Source organism: Narcine bancroftii, chromosome 6 (assembly GCF_036971445.1).
Source record: "Narcine bancroftii isolate sNarBan1 chromosome 6, sNarBan1.hap1, whole genome shotgun sequence".
NCBI lineage: Eukaryota > Metazoa > Chordata > Chondrichthyes > Torpediniformes > Narcinidae > Narcine > Narcine bancroftii.
In genome coordinates, this window is record NC_091474.1 from 193,432,111 (window position 1) to 193,453,622 (window position 21,512).

Sequence of the window (21,512 nt, forward strand, 5' to 3'; positions counted from 1 at the left end):
CACATCATTCTTGTTAGTGCAAAGCTTATCTTGGCACCTTGGCCTCTCAGGTCACATCTGCATTCTGTTACTCCTTAGTACTGGGTGGCTCCTTCTCCGGTCCCATCTCATGATGTGTTTACCTTACAACGGGTAAATTATTGACTTTAACACTGTTATATAATAATCAACTTATTCCTTTTTCAATGAATAATCAATGTTTATTACATTGGAAATCTAAAAGTATAAAAAATCTGGGGGATTGTTTTAAAGAAGGTAAATTTTTATCCTTTAATCAAATGAGAGAAGATTTTGGTATTAGTGAGAATTCTTTATTCGTTTATTATCAACTTCGATCTTTAGTAAAACAAATATTTGGTAGAGACATGACTTTACCTAAATTGACTAAATTTGAATCTTTTCTTGTGATTGTACCAAAGAAGGGATATATTTCATTGATGTACCAAATATTACAGGAGAATATGGAAAAAAAGGGATGGGATAGATCTAAGATTAAATGGGAAAAGGATATTAATTATATTTTTTCTGAGGATGACTGGTTAGATATTTGTCATGATAGTATTACTAGATTGATAAATGTTCGTTATGCAATAGTTAATTACAATTTTTTACATCAATTGGATTTAACATCTGAAAAGTTTTTTTTAAATATGGTTTTAGTGAATCAGACTCTTGTTTTAGATGTGGTAATTCAGTTGGAACTTTTTTTCATGCTGTTTGGTTATGTGTACATATACAATCTTTTTGGAAAGCAATTCAATCGTTTTTGGAACATTTGTATAAGATTAAAATACTTTTAGACCTGACAATATTTTTGTTGGGTAAGTTGAAGCCTTTGAAAGATTTGGGATTAGATAAATTTCAGATTGCTTTTGTATATTTAGCTTTATCTGTAGCAAAAAAAATGTATAGCAAGTACATGGAAAAATGCTAATGTGATTGATATTAACAGATGGCATAATGAGATGAAAACTCATTTGGTAATGGAAAAAATTACGCATGTTTTACATGATAATTATTCTTCTTAATAAGTGGTCTTTATATTCAGAATATTTACATTTAAATTTACTTTGATTAGATTTTAGTAATTATATTTTAGTTTTCTTTTTGGCTCTCCTAAAGAGAGCTGGCTGAGAGGGGGGGTTCTTTTTTTTTCCTTTTTTTAGTTATAAAATTTTAAAAAACAATTTATTGTTCACAATGTGTACTTTTTCTACTGTATGTGACAACCTTGTTGAACGAATAAATAAAGTTGTGAGAAATAGTCTTGATTGCTGTTGTGAAAGGCTGCTTGTGTTTAAGTGGTGCACAGACTTCAGTGTGTACAGATGAAAGCCGTGGACTGCACGAACCTTCCTTCCATGCAGACATGCTAAAACCAAGAATAAGCATGCTGCATGTTGGGATCTGTGTGGCAAGTCCACAATTTTCTGACCCTGACATCAGAACTTGGAATGTTTACTGATCATTACACAATATTCATTTGTTATTGCTGCAGTTCAGAAATTGAACCAGTTTGTTTGTATTCAGGCTTGGGCTGGTAAGTACCAAGTTATATTTGTCATACAAATGCCAGGTCTGAGCATTAGCAAGAATTTGGCCAGTTATCCTTGATATTCAATGGCATTAGAGTTGTTGAGTTGTCCACCAACATGAGGCAGGGGAGGGTTTATGTGGGCTAAAATGGAAACCGTTGGTCATGGATATTGTTTACGAGAGGAGGTTTGAGTCTGCGCATCTTTCTGTAAATTCTCAAACAGCAATTCCATGAACAATTGAGATGCTTGACTTCATCCAGGGTACAAGCTGTACTTGATTGTCAGTGCACAAATTGTCCCAAACTTTCATTTCTTCCACCAATGTTGGATGGTAGATGCAGCATCTACAGCCAAGAAGACTGTAGGAATATGGGTTATGTTTGCATGTTTTCCTCCATGTCTCTCACCATCCTTGCTTTGAAATGTATGGTTATTGCCTTGTCCTACTTTTGGTCCTCCTACCTAACAATATAGCAGGCATACATGGACAGGAGGAATGTAGTGGTGCAAGGAGCTAGGTAATCACGAGCATCTTGAGGACCACTGTAGATGTGAGTTAAATGCTGATTTTTGTCGATAGCACTTGTGTTCTAAATATAAATTAGCATGGCATAAAGTATCCTATCGTCTAGATACTTTTGTGGTTGAAAAATCTGTCTTTCATTCAGATCGAGGGAATAACTTCAGACACAATGTGCTTCAAACCATACCTTTTTTTTCAAGCTTGCGTCACTCAGTTGATATAAAGTTTCACTCTTTCACCAAACCAAGTCAAGAGACCTTTATTTGTCACACGTACCGTGGTCGCATGGTAAAGATGAGATGATGTTTCTCCAAGACCATGGAGCATATTTACATAAATATAGTTTAGAATAGAAGTTCAACACATTTAAAATGTTAAGACTTATGGAGTAGCAGTCCACAGTACACTATCCCGAAAATGTTTTGGGAGCTCAGAAATCTGATGGCTTGGGGGGAAAGCTGTTGCCTAATCTGGATGTAAGGACCCAAGTGCTGCAGTACCTCCTACCAGATGGTAGAAGGGAGAACAGTTTGCTGGAGGGGTGTGAATTCCTTCACGATGTTTTTTGCCTTTTGTCTGCATCATGTTGTAAAAGTCCTTCACGGTATGGAGAGAGCCCCATATGATCTTTTCTGCTGATTTCACTATCCTTTGCAGGGTCTTGTGGTCCAAGAAGGTACAGCTTCAAAATCAGGCGGTGATACATTTGCATAGGATTCTCTCAATACATCCTCTGTAGAATGTAGTGAGGGTGGAGGGTGGGAGATGAACTTTCCTCAGCCTTCACAGGGAGTAGAGGCATTGCTGAGCTTTCTTGGCTATGGAGCTGGTGTTAATGGACCATGTGAGGTTCTCTGCCAAGTGCACTCCAAGGAACTTGAAAACAATACCCTTGGGATAAGCCGAAGGACTCCACACGTCATTGCAGTCTCCATCCAACTCATTGGCACCTTGGCCTCTCAGGTGCCCTTTCTTCTAGGGCTACTCATTATGAATTCTCCTATGGGTATGGGGCAAAGGCACTGGCTGATAAGGGGGCCAATGACATAGCTGAAGTACAAGTACTCCTGCTATGATGATGTAATGTAGCACCATGCCACATCACCCTGCAAAGATACCACTGAAAGGCCACCATCTCCTTCCTGAACCCATGCAAAATCCTTCCAAATGTTGTCTGCTTCCTCTCAGATGTGAACAGTGAAGGGTAATGTGCTTTGATGTCCGGGATGTAGATATAGCGCTCTTGTCCATTCATAGCACGTGTGCCTCCTCTGCCATCTAAAACCAAGTAGAGAGCCATCCAGTTCTGTGAAACTGTCGTAATGCCATTATTTCAGTAATGACGGCTTTCATCTGGTCTCTGGCGCCATCCATGGCCTTGACTATTCTATTGGCCATTTCTTCTAGAATGGCAGCCAGTTGATACTGTCCCTTGAATTGCAGGCTACTCCCAGCAGGGGAAAGCTTATCATCCAAAAGTGCTCTGGCTCTGAGATCCCTAGTTTCTGCAGTGGGAGGGAAGGATGCTAATCCAGGGTCTTTGGTATCTGTATGTGGGATATCAACAACATCTTGTCCACTTCCTCTCCCCTTATTTGGGGGCCCCACTGACTAGCTGTTACTCCACGGAACCATAGGTAGGCCCTTTCCTCACAGACCCACTGAGTTCTATTTAGGGGGTGTGGTGGTTTCACAGTACAACTTCTACTGCCCAGAAAGCAAGTCCCCTTTCCTTTGAAATTGCTTCCCTTCCTTTTGTCCCTGCCACTCCCACAAATCAACACTCTGCTTAACCCTCCAGTTGCCCTCCTCGCTCTTTTTAAAACTGCCTCACTTTCACATCCCACCTCTTTCTTTCTATCTCGCCTTTCGCTCCTCATCTTGCTGCAATACTCCCAAGATCCAAATGCCCCTATCCATTTACTAAAGACCAGGAATTTCAAGACAATACTTATAACAGTGCACGTGCTATTAATCAATAAAAATCCAGTTGTAATTGACAATAAGGTATAGCTCTTTGAGCATGGGGTGCCTTTCCCTGGGTTATGTTCTTGGCATATCAGATATCGTCTGCTATATTTTCTGCTTTTTTTAACCCATGTCTGGGATCCACATTATTTTAAGCATTGCCTTGCCATTCCCTCCTTGCCAAGGTGAGTATAAGTATGTGCAAAACCTACAAAGTAGCACAGTATAGTTTCGAACACTCAGACCTGATGGACAGGATTTAAGCCATAGGTCCTTGGTCGGCAAGCAGGAGTATCCAGCCGATTCCTAAATGGCTTTCTCTTTTTCAGAGGCGTCCCTCTGTAAAATGAATGCATGCTCAATTCCAGCCACACCCTTTGATGTTAACACAGGGAACTCAGTTTTTCCCTGGAGATTCATCATTTGGGGAACAATCAATGTTAACAGAATAGATTGTTAAAGTTGTTCTCAAAGAATTATAAAATCCTTGGGGATCATCCTTTTAGGCAACATTCAATAAACCACAGAGTTTGAAAGGGGTCTTGGGATTTGCATAATTGGCACTTGTCCTAACACTCTGGCTTGGGGTTTAAGAACAGTCCTCAATGGCAATTAATGTGGAGGTGGTATTGATTGTGGTATAGCGGCAGCTACAATGAAGAAGACTCACAACCACCACGTTGGAGGTTCTCAAAGACCATTTTTTTCAAAACTCGTGCGTGCCCCTTTAAGGGCAACGTGAGATCCGCCCCTGCGCAGGTGTTGACGTCATCACGCCTGCTTGAGGCACACGTTGGACTAAAGCCACGAGGCGAGGAGGTTCCCCGATGGCGTCGTCTTCTCGTGGCTGTCGTACCACTCGGCGGTACAAGCGGGGCCGGTTTGCCACGAGTATGTGCGCCACCACAGTGGAAAGATTAATAGCCCAAGTTCAGGCGTCCAGTCCGGGAGAGATCTTGTTTGAGTGGGTGTGCAGGCAGAAACAGATTGTTAGCTTCCCAACCACTACATAAGTTAGTGTTGGTAAAGTGACTGTCAAAGTGGCGGCTGTGACACCAGGGTAAGAGCTGTATGGTGTTGGGTATTTGACCGCAGTAAAACGGGCACCAGTGCTGCTATGGGTACTGCGGCAGGATTACAAGGTTGCCTTACCCCTTCCCAATCATCATTAATACTGCTTGAGGAATTGGTCGCTATGCCTTTAGAGAGGTGGGATACCTCAGATCTATTCTTGTTTACCATTTCCTTTGGCCCTTTATTATTTTTAACATAGTCAAAATCCTCGTCTTTACTATAGTGTCTTTCTCCATCTCCTTTGTCAGTTTCTGACTCTTGTCCCATTCACAATTCGCTCTCAACTCCTGGCAGCTCTTGGGATAATCCTTTTTTTTAAATTCCCCCTCCATGTGCACACACACACATTCTTTGCTTCGCTTGGTCTTTTCAGCAATTTAATTTGTCTTTCTTTTCTTTGTGTCTGTTCTTTCCATTTACATATCAGGCAACCATACTCCTTCTCTCTTCTTCACCCCCCCCCCCCCAACCATTTTCCATATTCCCTGTTCTGCCGTATTAAATTAAAATCAAAAGTACCTTCTGTAGGCCAATTGTCTTTTCCCAAATGTGTAGAAAATGTGTCCCAAATTGGAAAGACATTTGTCTCAATTTTTCATAATTTGTATATTTGTCTCCCCCTCCTCTATCCCCATCCATCCTTTTTTTTTTCTTGCTAGAAGCTTTGAAATTCCTGATTTATTTCAGGCGATTCAAACTGCCTGTCTTTTATTGCTCTGGGGAACTCGAACTACCCTTTTATTCTGGAGGACTCTAGCCATCCATCTGCTATTGCTTTTCTTAGTCCCTTTTTGTCCTGTTAGTGGATTTTCCTTGCCAAAATGAGGGAACAAACAGAATCAACAGCAAGCAGAGAGAAATCCAGGTTAAAGCTAACCTTGTGGGTCCTTTTCGTGTCAGCGATCTGTCAGTACACTTCTTCAGTTTTGGTGAGGGGTCGACCACTTATTTGTACCCTGCTCACAGTGCCCAAATGTGGAGTTCTGTCCTTTTCTTGGTGACCCAATGTACTACAAATCATACACCCTTTATTTGCAAGCTTGCATCACTCTGGTGATACAGAGTCACAGTCATGAGCTTGGATATCCAGAACGAAGTGAGCCCCGATCAAGGACCAAGGCAACTGCTTGTACATTGTTTTCATCCACACCTCCATATCTTTGCAGACACCCTTGATTAGGGGTTTACAGCTAATCTTGTGTTGCAAGGTCATGGTCGTCTTGAGCAACTTGGGCATTGATCAGCTCAGCTGGTAGTAATCAGTTTGCAAGGTCAGTTCCTTTGCAACCATTATGGACGTAGTTAGGCTAATTAAGCTGTTGATAAGTAGTTTCAGGTTGTGAACACATTTAGTCATGTCCCACTTACTCTTGCTCTTTTCACAATTCTTCAAGAAAGTGGGTAAAACAGTAAATGTGATCTTTCCAAAGTAAGGATTCACTTACAAACTTGTCACTTTCTCACGTGAGCAAAGAAGGTTTCAGAAGTAGAGCTCTCTGAATGATTAGAGCTATGGGGATGGAAACCAAGTTGGAAGTAAGCATGTAACAAATATCAAATTTCTACATTAGTAGAAAACCACACAAGATGAAAGAGACGATATTACTAAGTAAAAAAAATTTTTAAAAGTTAATCCTGCAATACAGCTGCAGAGCAAAAGTACTTAATTGGCTATCATGCATTTTGGGGTATTCAGAGATCATAAGACTTAGGGGCAGGACTCGGTCGTCGGCTTGTCAACCTTGCTCCTCCATTCAGTGAGATCATGGTTGATCTGATGATAGGTTCATGTCCACCTGCTTGCCTTTTCCCTGTATCCCTTAATTCCCCTATGATGTAAAGATCTATCCAACCTTGACAGTGAGGAATAGTGGCGCACAAGGTTGCAGCAATCTCTTCGGCTCTTCTTCAGCTTCTCCTTAGCCTTCGGGCATCAGCCCCCTGGCCATCCCCGCAATTGGGGCAGGGTGGGGTGTGCTGCCACGACATGCCACTCCAGTTCACAGCTTCGACTTGGTGCGGGAGCAATGGCCACCGCCCTTACCCATAATCCCCACGCCACTGGAACCGCTCTGCGACCGCCAGAGTGGTTCCAGCAATGAGCCGTTGCCATAAACCAGAGTGTCATGTAATGGCAGCAACCCCTCACACCACCCCCTGATTGTGGCAGTCATGTCAAGGCAGCACCACAACAGCGCCCTTCATTGAGCTAGCCAGTGGTTTCCATGCGACGCACACAAGTGCTCATGTCTCCAGAGTAATCGGGTCTGCCACTTCCCCTTTCAAATCACTGGGGGAGGACACCTATGTTTTATTTGGTTCCCTGACTACCTCTGAGGTAGGTGTGGGACCTGGTTGAATCCTTTCAAATAGCCATGTCCTTGAGTAGTCAACAGAGCAAATTGCCTGATTAACCCCATTTTACATGGCAATTTGAAAGGGTCTGTTAACCTGCTTCCCTCTGGCCTCTATTAATGTTGTATCTCCTAATCAATAGTTATTTAAAATAAACACAATGTTGGAGAAACTCAGCAGATCAAACTGTACTTTATATAGCAAAGATAAAGTACTTATCCAATGGTTTATTTATGAATAGTGAATACTTGTTTCAACTGGTTTTCCCTGTGCTGCAGTTACTTTCTGCAATGTTCCCTTAAATAAACTAATATTCAATGCTTTATCATCTCTTCATATTTATGGTTGTCAACTTGCTCATTATCTGGGTATTCTGAGAAAATGAATGTTTAATTTTTGGGATGAGGATGAAAGTAATTTAAATCTCTATTTTGTTTTATTTCAGGTTTTCAATCCAAGGGCAAATTCTATTTGCAGAAAAAGGCCTTTTTAAAACTATTGTGATCCCCGTTTCCACATATGCGTGGTATTGCTTCCATTCAAATAAAGGGGAGCATTAAATATGTGGATTATGGAAGTTCCAGGAGGCTTTGAAGATTTAACTGATCACCATCTACACAAGTGCACTGTAACTGATGATTAATCATCTATTCAATAACTGGAGCTTCATGTAATACAGCTCAATGCAACTAACAATTATTTATTTTCTTTGATTTCTATCTTTCTGAAAAGCATTATCTTAAATTTGAGAGGAAGTTCAAATCTATAAGATTTTCAGAAATGTTAAAATTTTTAATATCATCGACAGAAAAGACCTCTTATTTACCTAAGCAAGGTAATCATCAATTAGAGGAGAAGTTTAACTTTGACCACCACCAGAACAAAGCCTGAAGGTGCTTTTGAGACTCCCAAAAGTGGTGGTGATTCATAGTTCAATTTTTCTTGTGCTTGACAGAGAAACCACACACACCCCTGTGGATATACTCAACATTTGGGGCATGTCATCATGGCTAGATTTCGGAGAAAAATGTGGATCACCTTGCTGCTTTTTCTTTTGTTTGTGTTTGGTGTTATGATGGGCTTGAAGACCCTGAGACCTGAAGGAGTCGGGTTTATCGACAGTGTAGGGCTCGAATTATTGCCACAGCTTCGATATCGAGCAGCTGACAGTAACCAGAGAGCAAATATTCCCAAAACTGAGAAGTCAGCAGAAAGTGGAATTCTTTCTCATAATTCAAAAACAGAAGAACAACATGGCAAGACACAAAGTTCCTCATCTGATGGAAAACTTGATAATTTTCCTGCAGTGAATTATGATTTGCATGCATTTTATTACTCATGGTATGGAAACCAAAAGTTTGATGGTAAATACATACACTGGAATCATCCACTGGTTCCCCACTGGGATCCTAAAATAGCAAATAGTTATCCCAAAGGAAGGCATAATCCTCCTGAAGACATTGGTTCCAATTTCTATCCTGAATTAGGAGCTTATAGCTCCAGGGATCCAGCAGTCCTCAATGCACACATGAAGCAATTTCAAGCAGCTGCAGTAGGTAATACAATTGTTATGTGTTTGAATAATTTGTTGAATATTGTTTAGTGAAATTATTGGTTCTCTTTCCTTACCCCCTGCCTTTTTTCGATCATTGTTTGCATTGGTAGTAATATGAAAAGTTAATATGCTTATAGCATTGGTAGCCTGACTGCAAGCAAAACCGTGTTGCATGTGAATAGAAAAATACCAGAAGCTGTCAAAAGCAGCTCTTTTTTTGCATAGCCAAATAATTGAAATTAACACTTAAACCTAGGGGGATGTCATGTGATGCCGTGAGAAGCACCACGCAACCTACTGAGGGATTAATTGAAAAATGTACATTATAAGCAAAGTTAAATTTACAAAAACCATTTTAGTTATTTTAACGTGTTCAACAGAAGAAACCATGATGTCGCCGAAAAAAAAAAAAAAAGCTGCAAAAGTTGCACCAAAAGAAAAATCAGAAGAGAGGAAGGAAAGGGAACTTGGGCTTACCTTGTCATTGAAGCAGGCCGTTGAAGTTGGTTCTGGATCTGCTGATGAAGGCCCAACCAAAGGACAAAGCTCCGGAGCTTTCTTTGCGGCGCCCCGCAAAGATGGTGCTACTGGAAAAGTTAAGACTACACTGCGCATGCACGAGAAGTCGGGCTTGTGCACTACAGAGGAAAAAAAAATTTGGGGAAAAAACAAAGTCTTTTAAAAGGCCACTTGGTTGTCTCCACTTCTGAACAGGAGGAGGACACTTCACCCATGGAAGAGGACTATGGAAGCAAAGAAGAAATGACAAGTTCAGACAAAGAACGACCTAAAGGCAAGAAAAAAAGTAAATGGATAAAATTGAAGTTAAAATAGATACACTTTTTGATATACTGGAGAGTAATTTTAAACTTTTAACTGGAATAAGCTGTGAAATTGAAGCAAGGTCAGAACGGATATGACTAAATTGATAATCTTTCTGAAAGACTTGATAAAGTGGAAAAGAAAATTCAAAATGTATATGTAGAAGTACAACGTATTGAAGAAAGGTCAAATATCAATGAAGATTCAATAACTGGCTTGATTGCTGTGAATGAAAAATTGCTTGAGAAAGTTGACATTTTGGAAAATTACAGCAGAAGGAATAATACTAAAATTGTGGGGATGTCTGAAGGTACAGAAGGTCAAGATGTGATTTGATTTATTTTTTGTGTTCTTCCCCCCCCCCCCCCACAAAAAAATGGATCCCCACAATTTTAATATTATTCCTTCTGCTGTAATTATCTCCATGGAAAAAGTTTCTGGATGATAATGCAGTTTAAAGCTTGTTCTATTACCTTTATAAATAAATAAAGATTCAGTAAATCTTTAAATTCTTTGTAAAATTCAATTTGGAAACCCATCCTCACCTGGAAATTTATTATTTGGTAAACAATTAAGTGCATCATAGACCTCTTGTTCAGTTAAAAGGACTATCTAAATCATCTTTACCTACTTCAGTTAGATTTAGTAAAACCATTTGTGACAAATCGCTACATGATGAAGAGGCTATAGATGAATATTTGTCACAAATGGTTTTACTAAATCTAACTGAAGTAGGTAATTATTGTGGCTTTAGATGCAGAAAAATCTTAATAGGATGGAATGTGATTTTTTTTAAATTAAGATCTTGAGAAAATTTGGCTTTGGATTGAATTTTATCAATTGGATGAAGGCATTTTATAGAAATCCTATTTGTTTAATATTTGGAATAAAGTCAAAAACTAGAAATTGATGGAAATTTTTTATCATTTGAAAGCACCATTAATTAATCCTCAATTTTTTCAAAAAAAATATCTTTTTGAGGAATTTTGAAATTGGATGATTATGATCATTAATATAATTTGATCAATTAAAAATGATATTCCTCGTAACACATTTTTCCAATTAAAAGCATATTTAAGAGGGAAGTTAGGATCTGATATGATTCTAAAAATACTCGATTTAGAACAAATTATTGATGAAATGACTAAAAAATTCATTTCAATTGCATCTGTGTTTCAAGAACAAACAACAAAATTAGGTTTAATTCAAAAGATGGGAAAAAGATTTAAATATAACAATAGATCAGCAGACCTGGCAAGATTTATGTAAAGCTATGTCTAATACTATCAAGGTAAGGTGTAGATTACTCCATTGTAATTTTTTTTTCTACATCAATTATATATTACACCTCAGAAATTTACTAGATGGAGATCAGATATATTGGACCAATGTTTTAGATGTGGAAAAGAAGTTTGAAGGTTTATCCTTTTTGGGTTTCTTTTAGTAAGTTTCTACAACAAATGACTGATGTTGCTTTTCTGTTAAATCCTGAATTATTATTAGGAAATTTTGAGAATATAACTTCTAAATTATCTTTGTCAGATTTTCAATTGAAATTTATTAAGTTTTAGTAATAGCATGGAAATCAAATCTTTCATTAACATTAGAAAGATGGCATACAGAGATTCAAAGTTGTATTCCTTTAGGAAACAAAACTTACAATTTAAGGGGTAAATGTTCTGTATTTTTACAAATTTGGAGCGTGTACGCTAGAGTAATAAGATTAAAATTATAAATTTTTATAAATCATTTTGAATTCTATCCAGTGAAGTTTTCCCTAAATCACACATGTCAAACTCTGTCTGGCCCGCAGGCCAAATTTGGCCCACGATATAATTATATTTGGCCCGCAAGATCATATCAAAAATGTATTAGAAGTGGCCCGCGGGCCAAATTTGGCCCACGTTATAATTATATTTGGCCCGCAAGATCATATCAAAAATGTATTAGAAGTGGCCCGCGGGCCAAATTTGGCCCACGTTATAATTATATTTGGCCCGCAAGATCATATCAAAAATGTATTAGAAGTGGCCCGCTGGCCGCCGCGCCAGTATAGCGCATGCACAGTAACCGCTGTGTCCCAGGGTGAGAGAGAGAGAGAAAAATCCTGGTCCTTGAAAAGTAGTGGTGGGTGTTTTTATAAACATGCTGTCATGTCCCCCCCGCCCACCCCCTCACTGCAGTGCGGCCTGGCCGGTGTCAGGGGAAGCCAAGGCCGCATCCCAGCGCCCGGAACCCCAGTGGCACAGCGTTTCTTGGAGCTGCAGATGGAGTTGGGACGCCGGAGGGAAGATGGGGGCTCCCCGCCGGGCGATGGGGGCACCGGCTGCCCTGCGCCTTCCCACCGGACCAGCGGCGGGTGCCCGGAGTACACGTGGAGAGAGAGGCTGGTCGGGCAGGTAGGGTGGAACCCCCTGCCAATCTCGGGAGTGGTGTGGGCTGGATCGGGATTAGCCGCGCTCACCTGCTCCTCCCACTGACCGGGATCCCAGCACGGTCCTGAGCGCGGAGACTGCCCTGGAAAGGTCCTGGGACACCAGCACGGAAAGAAAAGGGGGATCCGGGAGAAACAGCAGGTCAAAGGGGGGTATGAGAGAAACTCAGCAGGTCAAGGGGGGTCTGGGAGAAACTCAGCAGGTCAAGGGGGGTCTGGGAGAAACTCAGCAGGTCAAAGGGGGAGGGGTCCGGGAGAAACTCAGAAGGTCAAGGGGTGGGGGTCCGGGAGAAACTCAGCAGGTCAAGGGGGGTCTGGGAGAAATTCAGGTCAAGGGAGGTCCCGGAGAAACTCAGCATGTCAAGGGGGGTCCAGGAGAAACTCAGCAGGTCAAAGGGGGATCCGGGAGAAACTCAGCAGGTCAAGGGAGGTCCGGGAGAAACTCAGCAGGTCAAGGGGGGTCCGGCAGAAACTCAGGGGGGGGCCTGACCTCGCCAGGACCGTTGCCCACTCCCCCTCCCTGCCGCAGGGCGACCCGCGACTCACGGTGACTGGGCCGCTGATCCGCCGAGATGCCGCCCTGCAGCGAGAGCCGATGCCCCCCGCACTGTCGTTGTCCAACCCGATCGCCCGCAAACCCTGCCCTCCCGCTCACAGGCCTGAGTAAGGATTTTGAACTTTAATCTCAGGATAAAACGATCTTCCAATAGTTTCATGTCACAGTGATAAATATATTCCTGGTTAAAAATTGTCCTGCACCTGGATACAAGCACATTAGGGCTAAAACTTGAAAAGTGTGTAAATCAAAGGATATCTGTACCAATGGAAAAAGGGCATGGCAAATAACCCTGCTAGAGTACATGCCCACAATCAGTCACCCATTTGATTGTTTCAGGAATCATGTTATTCTCCCACATTCTCAATAGCCCTCAGATTTTACTATTCGACAGCACACTAGCAACATTTGACAAATCCTCTATAGAGAAATATTATTTATTGAATATTTTATTTCTCATTTGTTAATGCTTCTGGAAAGAGTTTATCCAAAACTATTATTAAACATTTATTTTAATAAGAAAAAGTTTAACATTACATACGTTGAAAGAAGAGAAAGCATGCAGATGTTGTTGAAAATTTTCAATAAATATTTAGTTCGGCCCACGACTTAGTCCAAGTTTTTAATTTTGGCCCTCCGTGAATTTGAATTTGACACCCCTGCCCTAAATGAAAAACAATTTCTGGAAAAAAATGTTAATTTTGGGATCCTTGAATGTCATCTGAAGCAATCCAAATTAACATGTAGTTATGTTATTATGTATTTTATATTTAGAGATTAGATTGGGGGGGGGGGGTTAGGGTTTTTATTTTTTAGTGTTACTACTATCTTAGTTTTTCTTTCTTGTTATTAATGTATATATGTAAACACTGTAACAATGAGATTTGATATTAATTGTTATAATTACATGTTGATTTAAATAAAATATATTTTTTTAAATCACTCAAACTGAGTAAACTAGAAATTTACAAGATCAGCTTCTCTCTGAGAGGTGCCACATTGATGTGCCTGCTGTGCGAAAGATTAGTAATGTGTAGATTTTCAGCATCTTTCAAAATACCATGCAATTTTGACGCTATTACGTGCCTAGTTATGTTGCAATTTGAGATGTACTATGGGTATTGTAGTATGTGATTTTTAGTTTGTTTGGGTACAACAAGGACTTGAGTCCGAGACACAGTCGGGTGCCATAATGCATGCACTTTATTAGACATGAAACGAGATAAACTCCAGGCAGTCCCAAAATACAGTTAGTAAAACAATGGTTTAAACACGTTAATGAGATGCAGCAGTGAAACAGAGATTCACAGGCATACACACACAGTTCACTTGTACAGTACCACAACACTTGCAACAGGTTCGTTCGTACCCAATGTAGGAATCCCAACCAGGATAAGGGGCTCAGTGGCGTTAGAGTATACACGGGCACTGACTACAGACCAGGAGTAACAACCTGCAGGAAGGGCTCTGACTCCGGGTGAGGTGCCGTACAGGTAGCTTGGTTTAAAAGGGGAGAACACAGCCAATTAGTGGAGGTCTGTGCCTTCTCTACCAGTGAGTACCCGATTGATGGTGACACCTTGGTCAGTGAAGGGGGATTTCTATCCCTTACCTGCGTTCCTCTCTGGATGGCATCCAGCCATGGTGACAGGGACCCAGACCAAGGGCAGGAGTTATCCACGAGGTAGAGAGCACGGACAATGGGGGCTGTGGTTTAAATAACCCGATCTGAGGAGCAGGGGTTCCCATTGTACTGAGCCTGGACAATGCTGGTGCGTGCTCTGGCTGGTGGGTGGGCGTGCACCTCGTTGGCCAGGTGTAGAGACTAGGTGGTACCTGACAGTTTTGTGTGGCTTCTGAACTCAGGCAGACTGCTGATGTCAACATAACAAGTATCATGTCTTCTAAGGTGAGTGAGTGAGTTTGTAATATGGAGGCACACCCTGTTAAATGCTTTTCATGAGTACATTGGCAGTATTGCCACAGAGCTTTCTAACCACAGAATGTAACTTCACAATTTACAACTGCCTTTCATTAAATCAATTTGTATGTGGATACATGTGTGCATATCATTAGTGAGGATGCTTCAGTTATGTTCATTAGGAGTTTTTTGACCGTGCAAATTTTCTGCTTCGTTTTGTTTAAGAATTTTATGTTTACATTACTGGTTTGTACTGCATTTATATCTGTAATGCTGTCATGGTAAATTGAAATAAGGTGCTTAATGGTAATGCTGGTGTTGTATTTATTGCATAAAATGAACTGACCTGACATGGAATTACTTGGTGTATGCTAATATTCTGCAAAGAACTTGGCAGAGTTACTGTTGTCTATTATTGGCAATACTGGTAATGTTCTATTCCCTGCAATTATTGTAGGCGTGTTGGCACTATCCTGGTATCCACCTGGAATGTCTGATGAGAACGGTGAGCCCACAGAAGATCTTGTGCTGATTATACTGGAAGCTGCACATAAATATCAGATAAAGGTATTTCAAACTTTTTTAGATAGTTGAAAGTAAAATGTGAATTGACTGGGCACTTAATTGTCATGGGTAATCCTAGGTACAATAAGAAATCAGAAAAAAGAAACCACACTAGTCAGACGAAGCAGTTTCACGCACACGCACACCTCCAATTAAAGATTTTTTGTTTCCCTCGATCAATATGTATTCTTTGATGCTAACAATAATATTTCTGCAATGGCCAATGGCAGTTATGGTTTCTGAGATTAGTTTTATCATTTACAGTGAACGGCTTCCTTCCCAATAGAACAGCTTCCTTCCCAATAGAACAGCTTCCTTCCCAATATGTAGAGTTTCAGTGCTATTTGGGTGCATGACAGGCCCTAGCTGGCAAATGTGTGGTTTGATACTGGCTGCTTCCTATTGTCAACTATCTGGATCAGAACAGATTTGGGAGCAACATGTCCAGCTATGGTCCAGGAATAAAGAAGAAAGCTGATGGAGGAACTCGCCAGGTCAGGCCCCATCTCTGGAGGCAAAGGTGTGGTCAATGTTTTAGAGTTGATCAGGACACTTGGATGGAGGTAGGCTGGGTTGTCAGCATGAGGAAGATGCACCTGGGACCTGACCAGGTCACTTGAGTCGGAAGGTTGGGGATGGCTGGGGAGGGGGAAAGATGGCAGTGGTATTGAGACTTTGCTTTCAGATTTTAAACCTGGTGTATAAGACATCCCTGATTTTTGAGGCAACTTGTTTAAGTTTCAAGGATCATCCTATATACCGGCATATACAGTAGGTTTAAAAATTCACAAGTTTAAAATTGGCAGGGGTTAATTATGACAGCGGCATGGTTAGCATAGCGGCTAGCTCAACACTGTTACAGAACCAGCTACTGGTGTTCAAAATTCAATTTTGTAAGTCCCTTTCACGCTGGCACCTTATTCTAGTAATTAACGGCCAGTATACTGATTAAAGGGCCTAGTGTGAATACTCCTGAATCGGCACGCAGGCATCAAATCACCCTGGGGATGGACTGCATCATCCCTAGGGTCATCTGATGCCTGCTTGCCAATTAACCCAGTGTGAAAGGGACATGGACTATCCAGGCTCAGTAGTGAGGCATTGATGACGTTTTTACATGAGTGCAGGAACATGAAGGAAACAAAAGATTAAAAAGGTATAACCTTTGTATTCAATTTACTAAATCCTTTTCAATGTATTATGATCTTGTCTGTAAAGAAAATTAAACATGCCTAATTATAACATAATGAAGTATAATGTTCAGCAAAGTATGAGTCCTTCACCCCCTGTTGTGCTGACCTATATAAAGCTTTATAAAGGACTGTGGGAAAGTGATAGTGAAAATAAAACACAGGCACACAATTTTTAGAAACCTTTGGAAAGTAGCAGCAGGGATAAAATAAATGCACACATGTACACACAAAGTGGATACATATGACAATCGAGGATAGACAGTGATGGCAGACCTGCCCTCCCAGAATTCCATACAGCACGAAGCATTCACAAAGGGGCTTTCTCTGCTGCACAGAATTCTCAGAGGCCAAGTCCACCATCGCTTGTTGTATCACTCAGACATCACTGGTGGAGGATAGGCACCCCTCTCCCCAGGAATGCCTGGTGAGTGTGAAAGGTCGCAGAGAACTGATTAAAAGTGGTCTAGTGTGAATAGTGAAAACGGCTTCTTTAACCAGTTCGTTGAACAGCCAATTTACAGGTTAGCCAGTATGAAAAGGGCTAGGGATCGCAATGCTGATTTCAAATTGCATTTTGCACTGCCTTGTCAGCAAGGGAATGGTGTGGGGAATTGAAATTGGTGGCCCTTCTATTGTGATGGATAGAGCTAAAGTGCTGAACGAAGCAATCTTCCACATATTTGGTTTATCCTTGTTTCAAAAATTCAAACTCATTTTTTAAATTTCTCGAATGGATAACCCACTCATCAGAGTGCTGTTTAAGACATAAGTAATTTGAATTTAGAGAAGAGTAAATGTAGATTCCTTTGTTAATAACTTCATTCTTTAAATAATGGGCCAGGTCATCTGATCTACCTACCAGCAATTTTCAACATAGCTGAGGGAATTTCCCTTAATGCCATTCTCAGTTGGATGATGGACACTGAGCTGCCAACCTTCTGACTTCCCCAGACATCAGAACCATGCTGCTGCTGTGCAAGAGATCCCATGGAAATCAAATTCACTCAAACTCCATAAGCAATCCAAACAGCAGGAGTTCTTTGACTAAATGAGCAGGAACATTGCAGGAGAGGTGTGGATGAATAGAATATAGAATTTCATTTTTGGGGCTTTATTGAAAGCTGAAACACATTTGTACATAATGCTTTGGCATTTGAACAAAATAATTTAATGGGTGAAGTACAAGATGTGTGCTGTCTTTTAGTCTTGGCTGTTACCTTGATTCCATGTTGTGAAAACAGATGAGGTAAGGTGGAAATTTTAACATAAGAACTAGTGATATTTAAATCCTAACTTGAAAGGAAATTAAGTATGTGTTTGAAAGGGTATTTTTTGGGGGGTATGCATGTCTTTGGTTCAACCTTGAGAAATAATGAAATACATTTTTCATCATTAATTCTATTCCTGAATAAAACTGAATTTCCTTTCTGGAAAATATGGATATTTGATGTTTTTCAGTAAAATTACAGAACTAGAAATTCAAAAACATAAGCATTGGAGAAAAAAATGGAACAGCATGGTTAGCTTAATGGCTAATGCATCTCTGTTACAGCACCAGTGACCAGGGGTTGAATCAGATGCTGTTTGTACTGTTACAACCTAGACCAGCAGCAATAGAAATTCACCAAGACATTGGTGTCTTCAAAACAATTTTTATTAATAACTTAATAATTATAAAATCTTACTTAACTCCACTATGCACAAACATGTGTGGCAGAACCCAAACCATTACAGTTCAGGCGTAATTCTGAAGAGATGATTTTAAAGTTCAATCTCAGATCTTTTGTGTTGAAACTCAGTCTTTAAAACAGCCATTCAAAAGAATTCAAACTCCCAAATTCTTTGTAGATCTGTTTTCAGAGCAATGCTTGTTCATCAGAATGATTTTCCACAAATCCCCCTCTCTTACTTGGAAGTCTTGAAATCTGTTTCACACAATGATTTCACAAACCCAGACAAAGGTTAAGTAAAGTGACCATTACAAGTGGACATGGTAGAACTGCCTCCTTTTGACAAAGAGACAATGAAGTGGCTTTTCTTCATTGCCACTGATTCTGTGCATCTCCCATGATGAGGAGAATACTACAACAGGACACCGTTCATTGAAGGCTATGGTATTTCTCTGGCTTCAGATGAAACTGGTACAATATTAAAAATGTCTCCTTGAAGTTTCTTTAATCACATGACTTCACTGCTGATTTGTTTGGAAGTTCCTCTCTTCAAAAGGTTTACAAGCAAATGCTTCTGGGCTTTCTGCTCAGCTAACCAGCAGATGGCTTTCTTGCATACATGGGTGTTTATCTGAGTAAATGTTCATTGTCTTCAACATTTCAATGGACAGTCACTCCAGCTCTCTGGCTGTTTACACAGCTTCATCTGAATGATGATACAAGCTAGTTTTCAGCTGGACGTAGGAAACATGGATTCTTTGTGTCCCATAAAAGTAAATTTAAAATTATATATTTTCTAACTGAAGATTAATAATACCACAATTCTGTCACAGTACATTCTTCCCATGTCTATGTGAGTTTCCTCTCGGCTCTCTGGTTCCCTCCTGCCATTCATCTAGGGGTTTTAGGTCAATTGGATGTGTATGGGCCCAGAGGACCCCAAAACCCAGCAGCAATAGAAATTTACCAAGACAAATGGTTACTTAATGTTCTTTAAACATAAAAACAGGATCAAACTTTAACTTATTACTATTAACCTAACAACCCCCTTCTAAGCGCACGTGTATGTAGCGTGTGTATAAGTTCAGAAAAGTTATTTCATTCGCAATCCAATCTCACTTTTCATCCCTCCAAGTTCACTGTTATCAGGCAATTCTTATACTCTGCACAGAATTTAACATTGATGAATTTCACCAGACTTTGGTGCTTGAAAGACAAATGGTTACGGCTCAGCAAGGTTCTTGTCGATTTTCAGAGAGAGATTTGTTGTTTGTTGAACGCAAACCGATCCCTTCCGATCAGCCATGTCTTTGTCTTGCCAAAAAAACTTGCCCCATCAGGGTTTTCCAGGTGATAACCTCTTTCAAGACACTACAGAGTTCCTTTTTGTTTCCCTTATTTCAAGTGAAACATTAAACAGCCAGCCATCTCCTCTTGTATGGACCACAAGGGCTTTGAATAGGCTGTGTGTGTGTGTGTGTGTGTGTGTGTGTGTGTGTGTAACACACTGCGGCACCAGACCTAAAACGATAATTCATTACTCCACGCCTACTTGTGAAGTCTCTATAAGCATTCTTCAAAGATTTTGCAAAGGCACTCAGAGACTTGACTGTCTGGCTTCAACAGAGCTCCAGCATTTTAAATGACATCTGTTTTGAAGTGTTGTATTTGTGTATGATCTAACTAAAAACCCCACAATTTATGTTCCAAATGCATATCTATATACAATATAAAATATAACAGTGTGTCACAGGTGTAACTGGGTGGTATGGGCTAAAAGGGCCTGTTACAGTGCTGTATGTTTTTTTTAAAATGTTTAATTTGTATGGTAGTCTTGGAGCCCCCAGGAATATATAGTAATCCTGCTGAACCTGTGGATCAAGGTATGTGGTAGGCATTGGAATGGCTTTGATAGGTTTAACTGAATTTTTAATTTAAACAAAACACCAAGGTTAAAGGCCATTCTGCCCCATGAAACCTGTGCTACCCAATTAACCTTCAGACCCCATACATGTTGGAGGGTGAGAGGAAACCCAAGCAGGCCACAAGGAGAACATATAGCTGCGGGGGGGGAAGAGTATCTTTTAAGCCTGTTGGTACATAGTATGTTTTCTTCTCCAATTGTGATGATATTTATTCTGAAAATTGCTTTGGCCTTTGTTCCAGATTTCCAGCACATTCAGGTAGAAAATTGCTCTATTATAAGGTAGATGTAATTGGTCTAAAATGATGACTGCCTGTGTTTCTTGTAAATTTTAAATTTCTTCCCAAAGGTTACCTTCCACATTGAGCCATATGAAGGAAGAGAAAATGGTTTGTACAGTAATTTGAAATACATCATTGACAAGTGAGTATTTATCTTGACTGTAATTTGTCAAGGGTATTTTTAATTTTTTTATGTCAGTTTTGTAGATCAAATATTTTATTAATTGACTTCATTTATCTGAGGATCCATGAGGGTCCTTTTCCTGGGGTGTGGGGGGTAGAGTCGGCCGGGTAGCGGAGGGCAGTGAAGACGCCGAGAAGGTGGTGAAAATGTACACTATGAAAACCACGAGAAAGAAAACTATAAAACAGTGGATACCTTGTACTTGCCTAATTAAGGCAGACTTTGAATGGTCCAGCTAAATCATTTGAAAGTCTTCTATCCTGCTTGTCCAAAGAATAATATTGCAAAAATGATGTCAAAACATGCTCTGTGTTTAGATTTGTGTCATTGTGCATATCTGGTGATCCTAGAACAAAAATCCATACATTTATGATCAGTATATTAAGCAACTAATGACACATAGTGACTGTGATTTTTTTTTGTAAAATTCCATTGAATTTCATGCAGAGAAACTGCTATAGTGAGATTGCTAGACCACTATGAGCCAGTAAATGCCAAACTAACCTGGTAGATGAAAGTAAAGTTTATTGTCATCTGATTGCACAAGTACAATCTGTTGAAACATTGTTCTTCGGTCCTTGATGCAAAACACGCAGACACGCAACCAGACCGACAATACATATGCAGAACAGGTTGTTTACTTTATCAAGTTGAGACTTTAAGTTTGTTTATCATAAGATATCTTGCGAAAAAGATTTTTGTGTGAACCAACCAACAGATTTACAGCTTGACCAAGATTGTCTTAAGACAGCAAGATAAGTGGGAGTCACGTGATGCAGTAGTGGCCGGTCGGGAAAACCAGGCCTCTCATGGAAAATAGGAAAAAGCAAAGCATAACAAAAATAAAATATAAGAAATAGAAGATAAAGATACAGAGAAGAGAAAGAAGATGGCTTCCAAGAAGGAGAAAGTAAAAACAACTGGAAAAAAAAGTAGAAAAGTCGCCGGAG

General features: G+C 40.2%; 1 protein-coding gene across 4 annotated transcripts in view; it reads left to right on the forward strand.

Moving 5' to 3' along the window:
* The window catches only part of LOC138736906 (glycoprotein endo-alpha-1,2-mannosidase-like), a 55,115-nt gene that overhangs the window by 12,284 nt on the left and 21,319 nt on the right, over window positions 1-21,512 (forward strand). For 3 of the 4 annotated variants that reach the window (XM_069887095.1, XM_069887096.1, XM_069887097.1), the window contains exons 2-5: window positions 7,904-9,014; window positions 12,019-12,234; window positions 15,204-15,313; window positions 20,447-20,520. In XM_069887095.1, the coding sequence (XP_069743196.1) occupies window positions 8,465-9,014; window positions 12,019-12,234; window positions 15,204-15,313; window positions 20,447-20,520 (950 nt within the window). In that variant the 5' untranslated portion in view covers window positions 7,904-8,464. The remainder of the gene's footprint in view (window positions 1-7,903; window positions 9,015-12,018; window positions 12,235-15,203; window positions 15,314-20,446; window positions 20,521-21,512) is intronic. The other variant, XM_069887099.1, reaches the window with a different exon arrangement.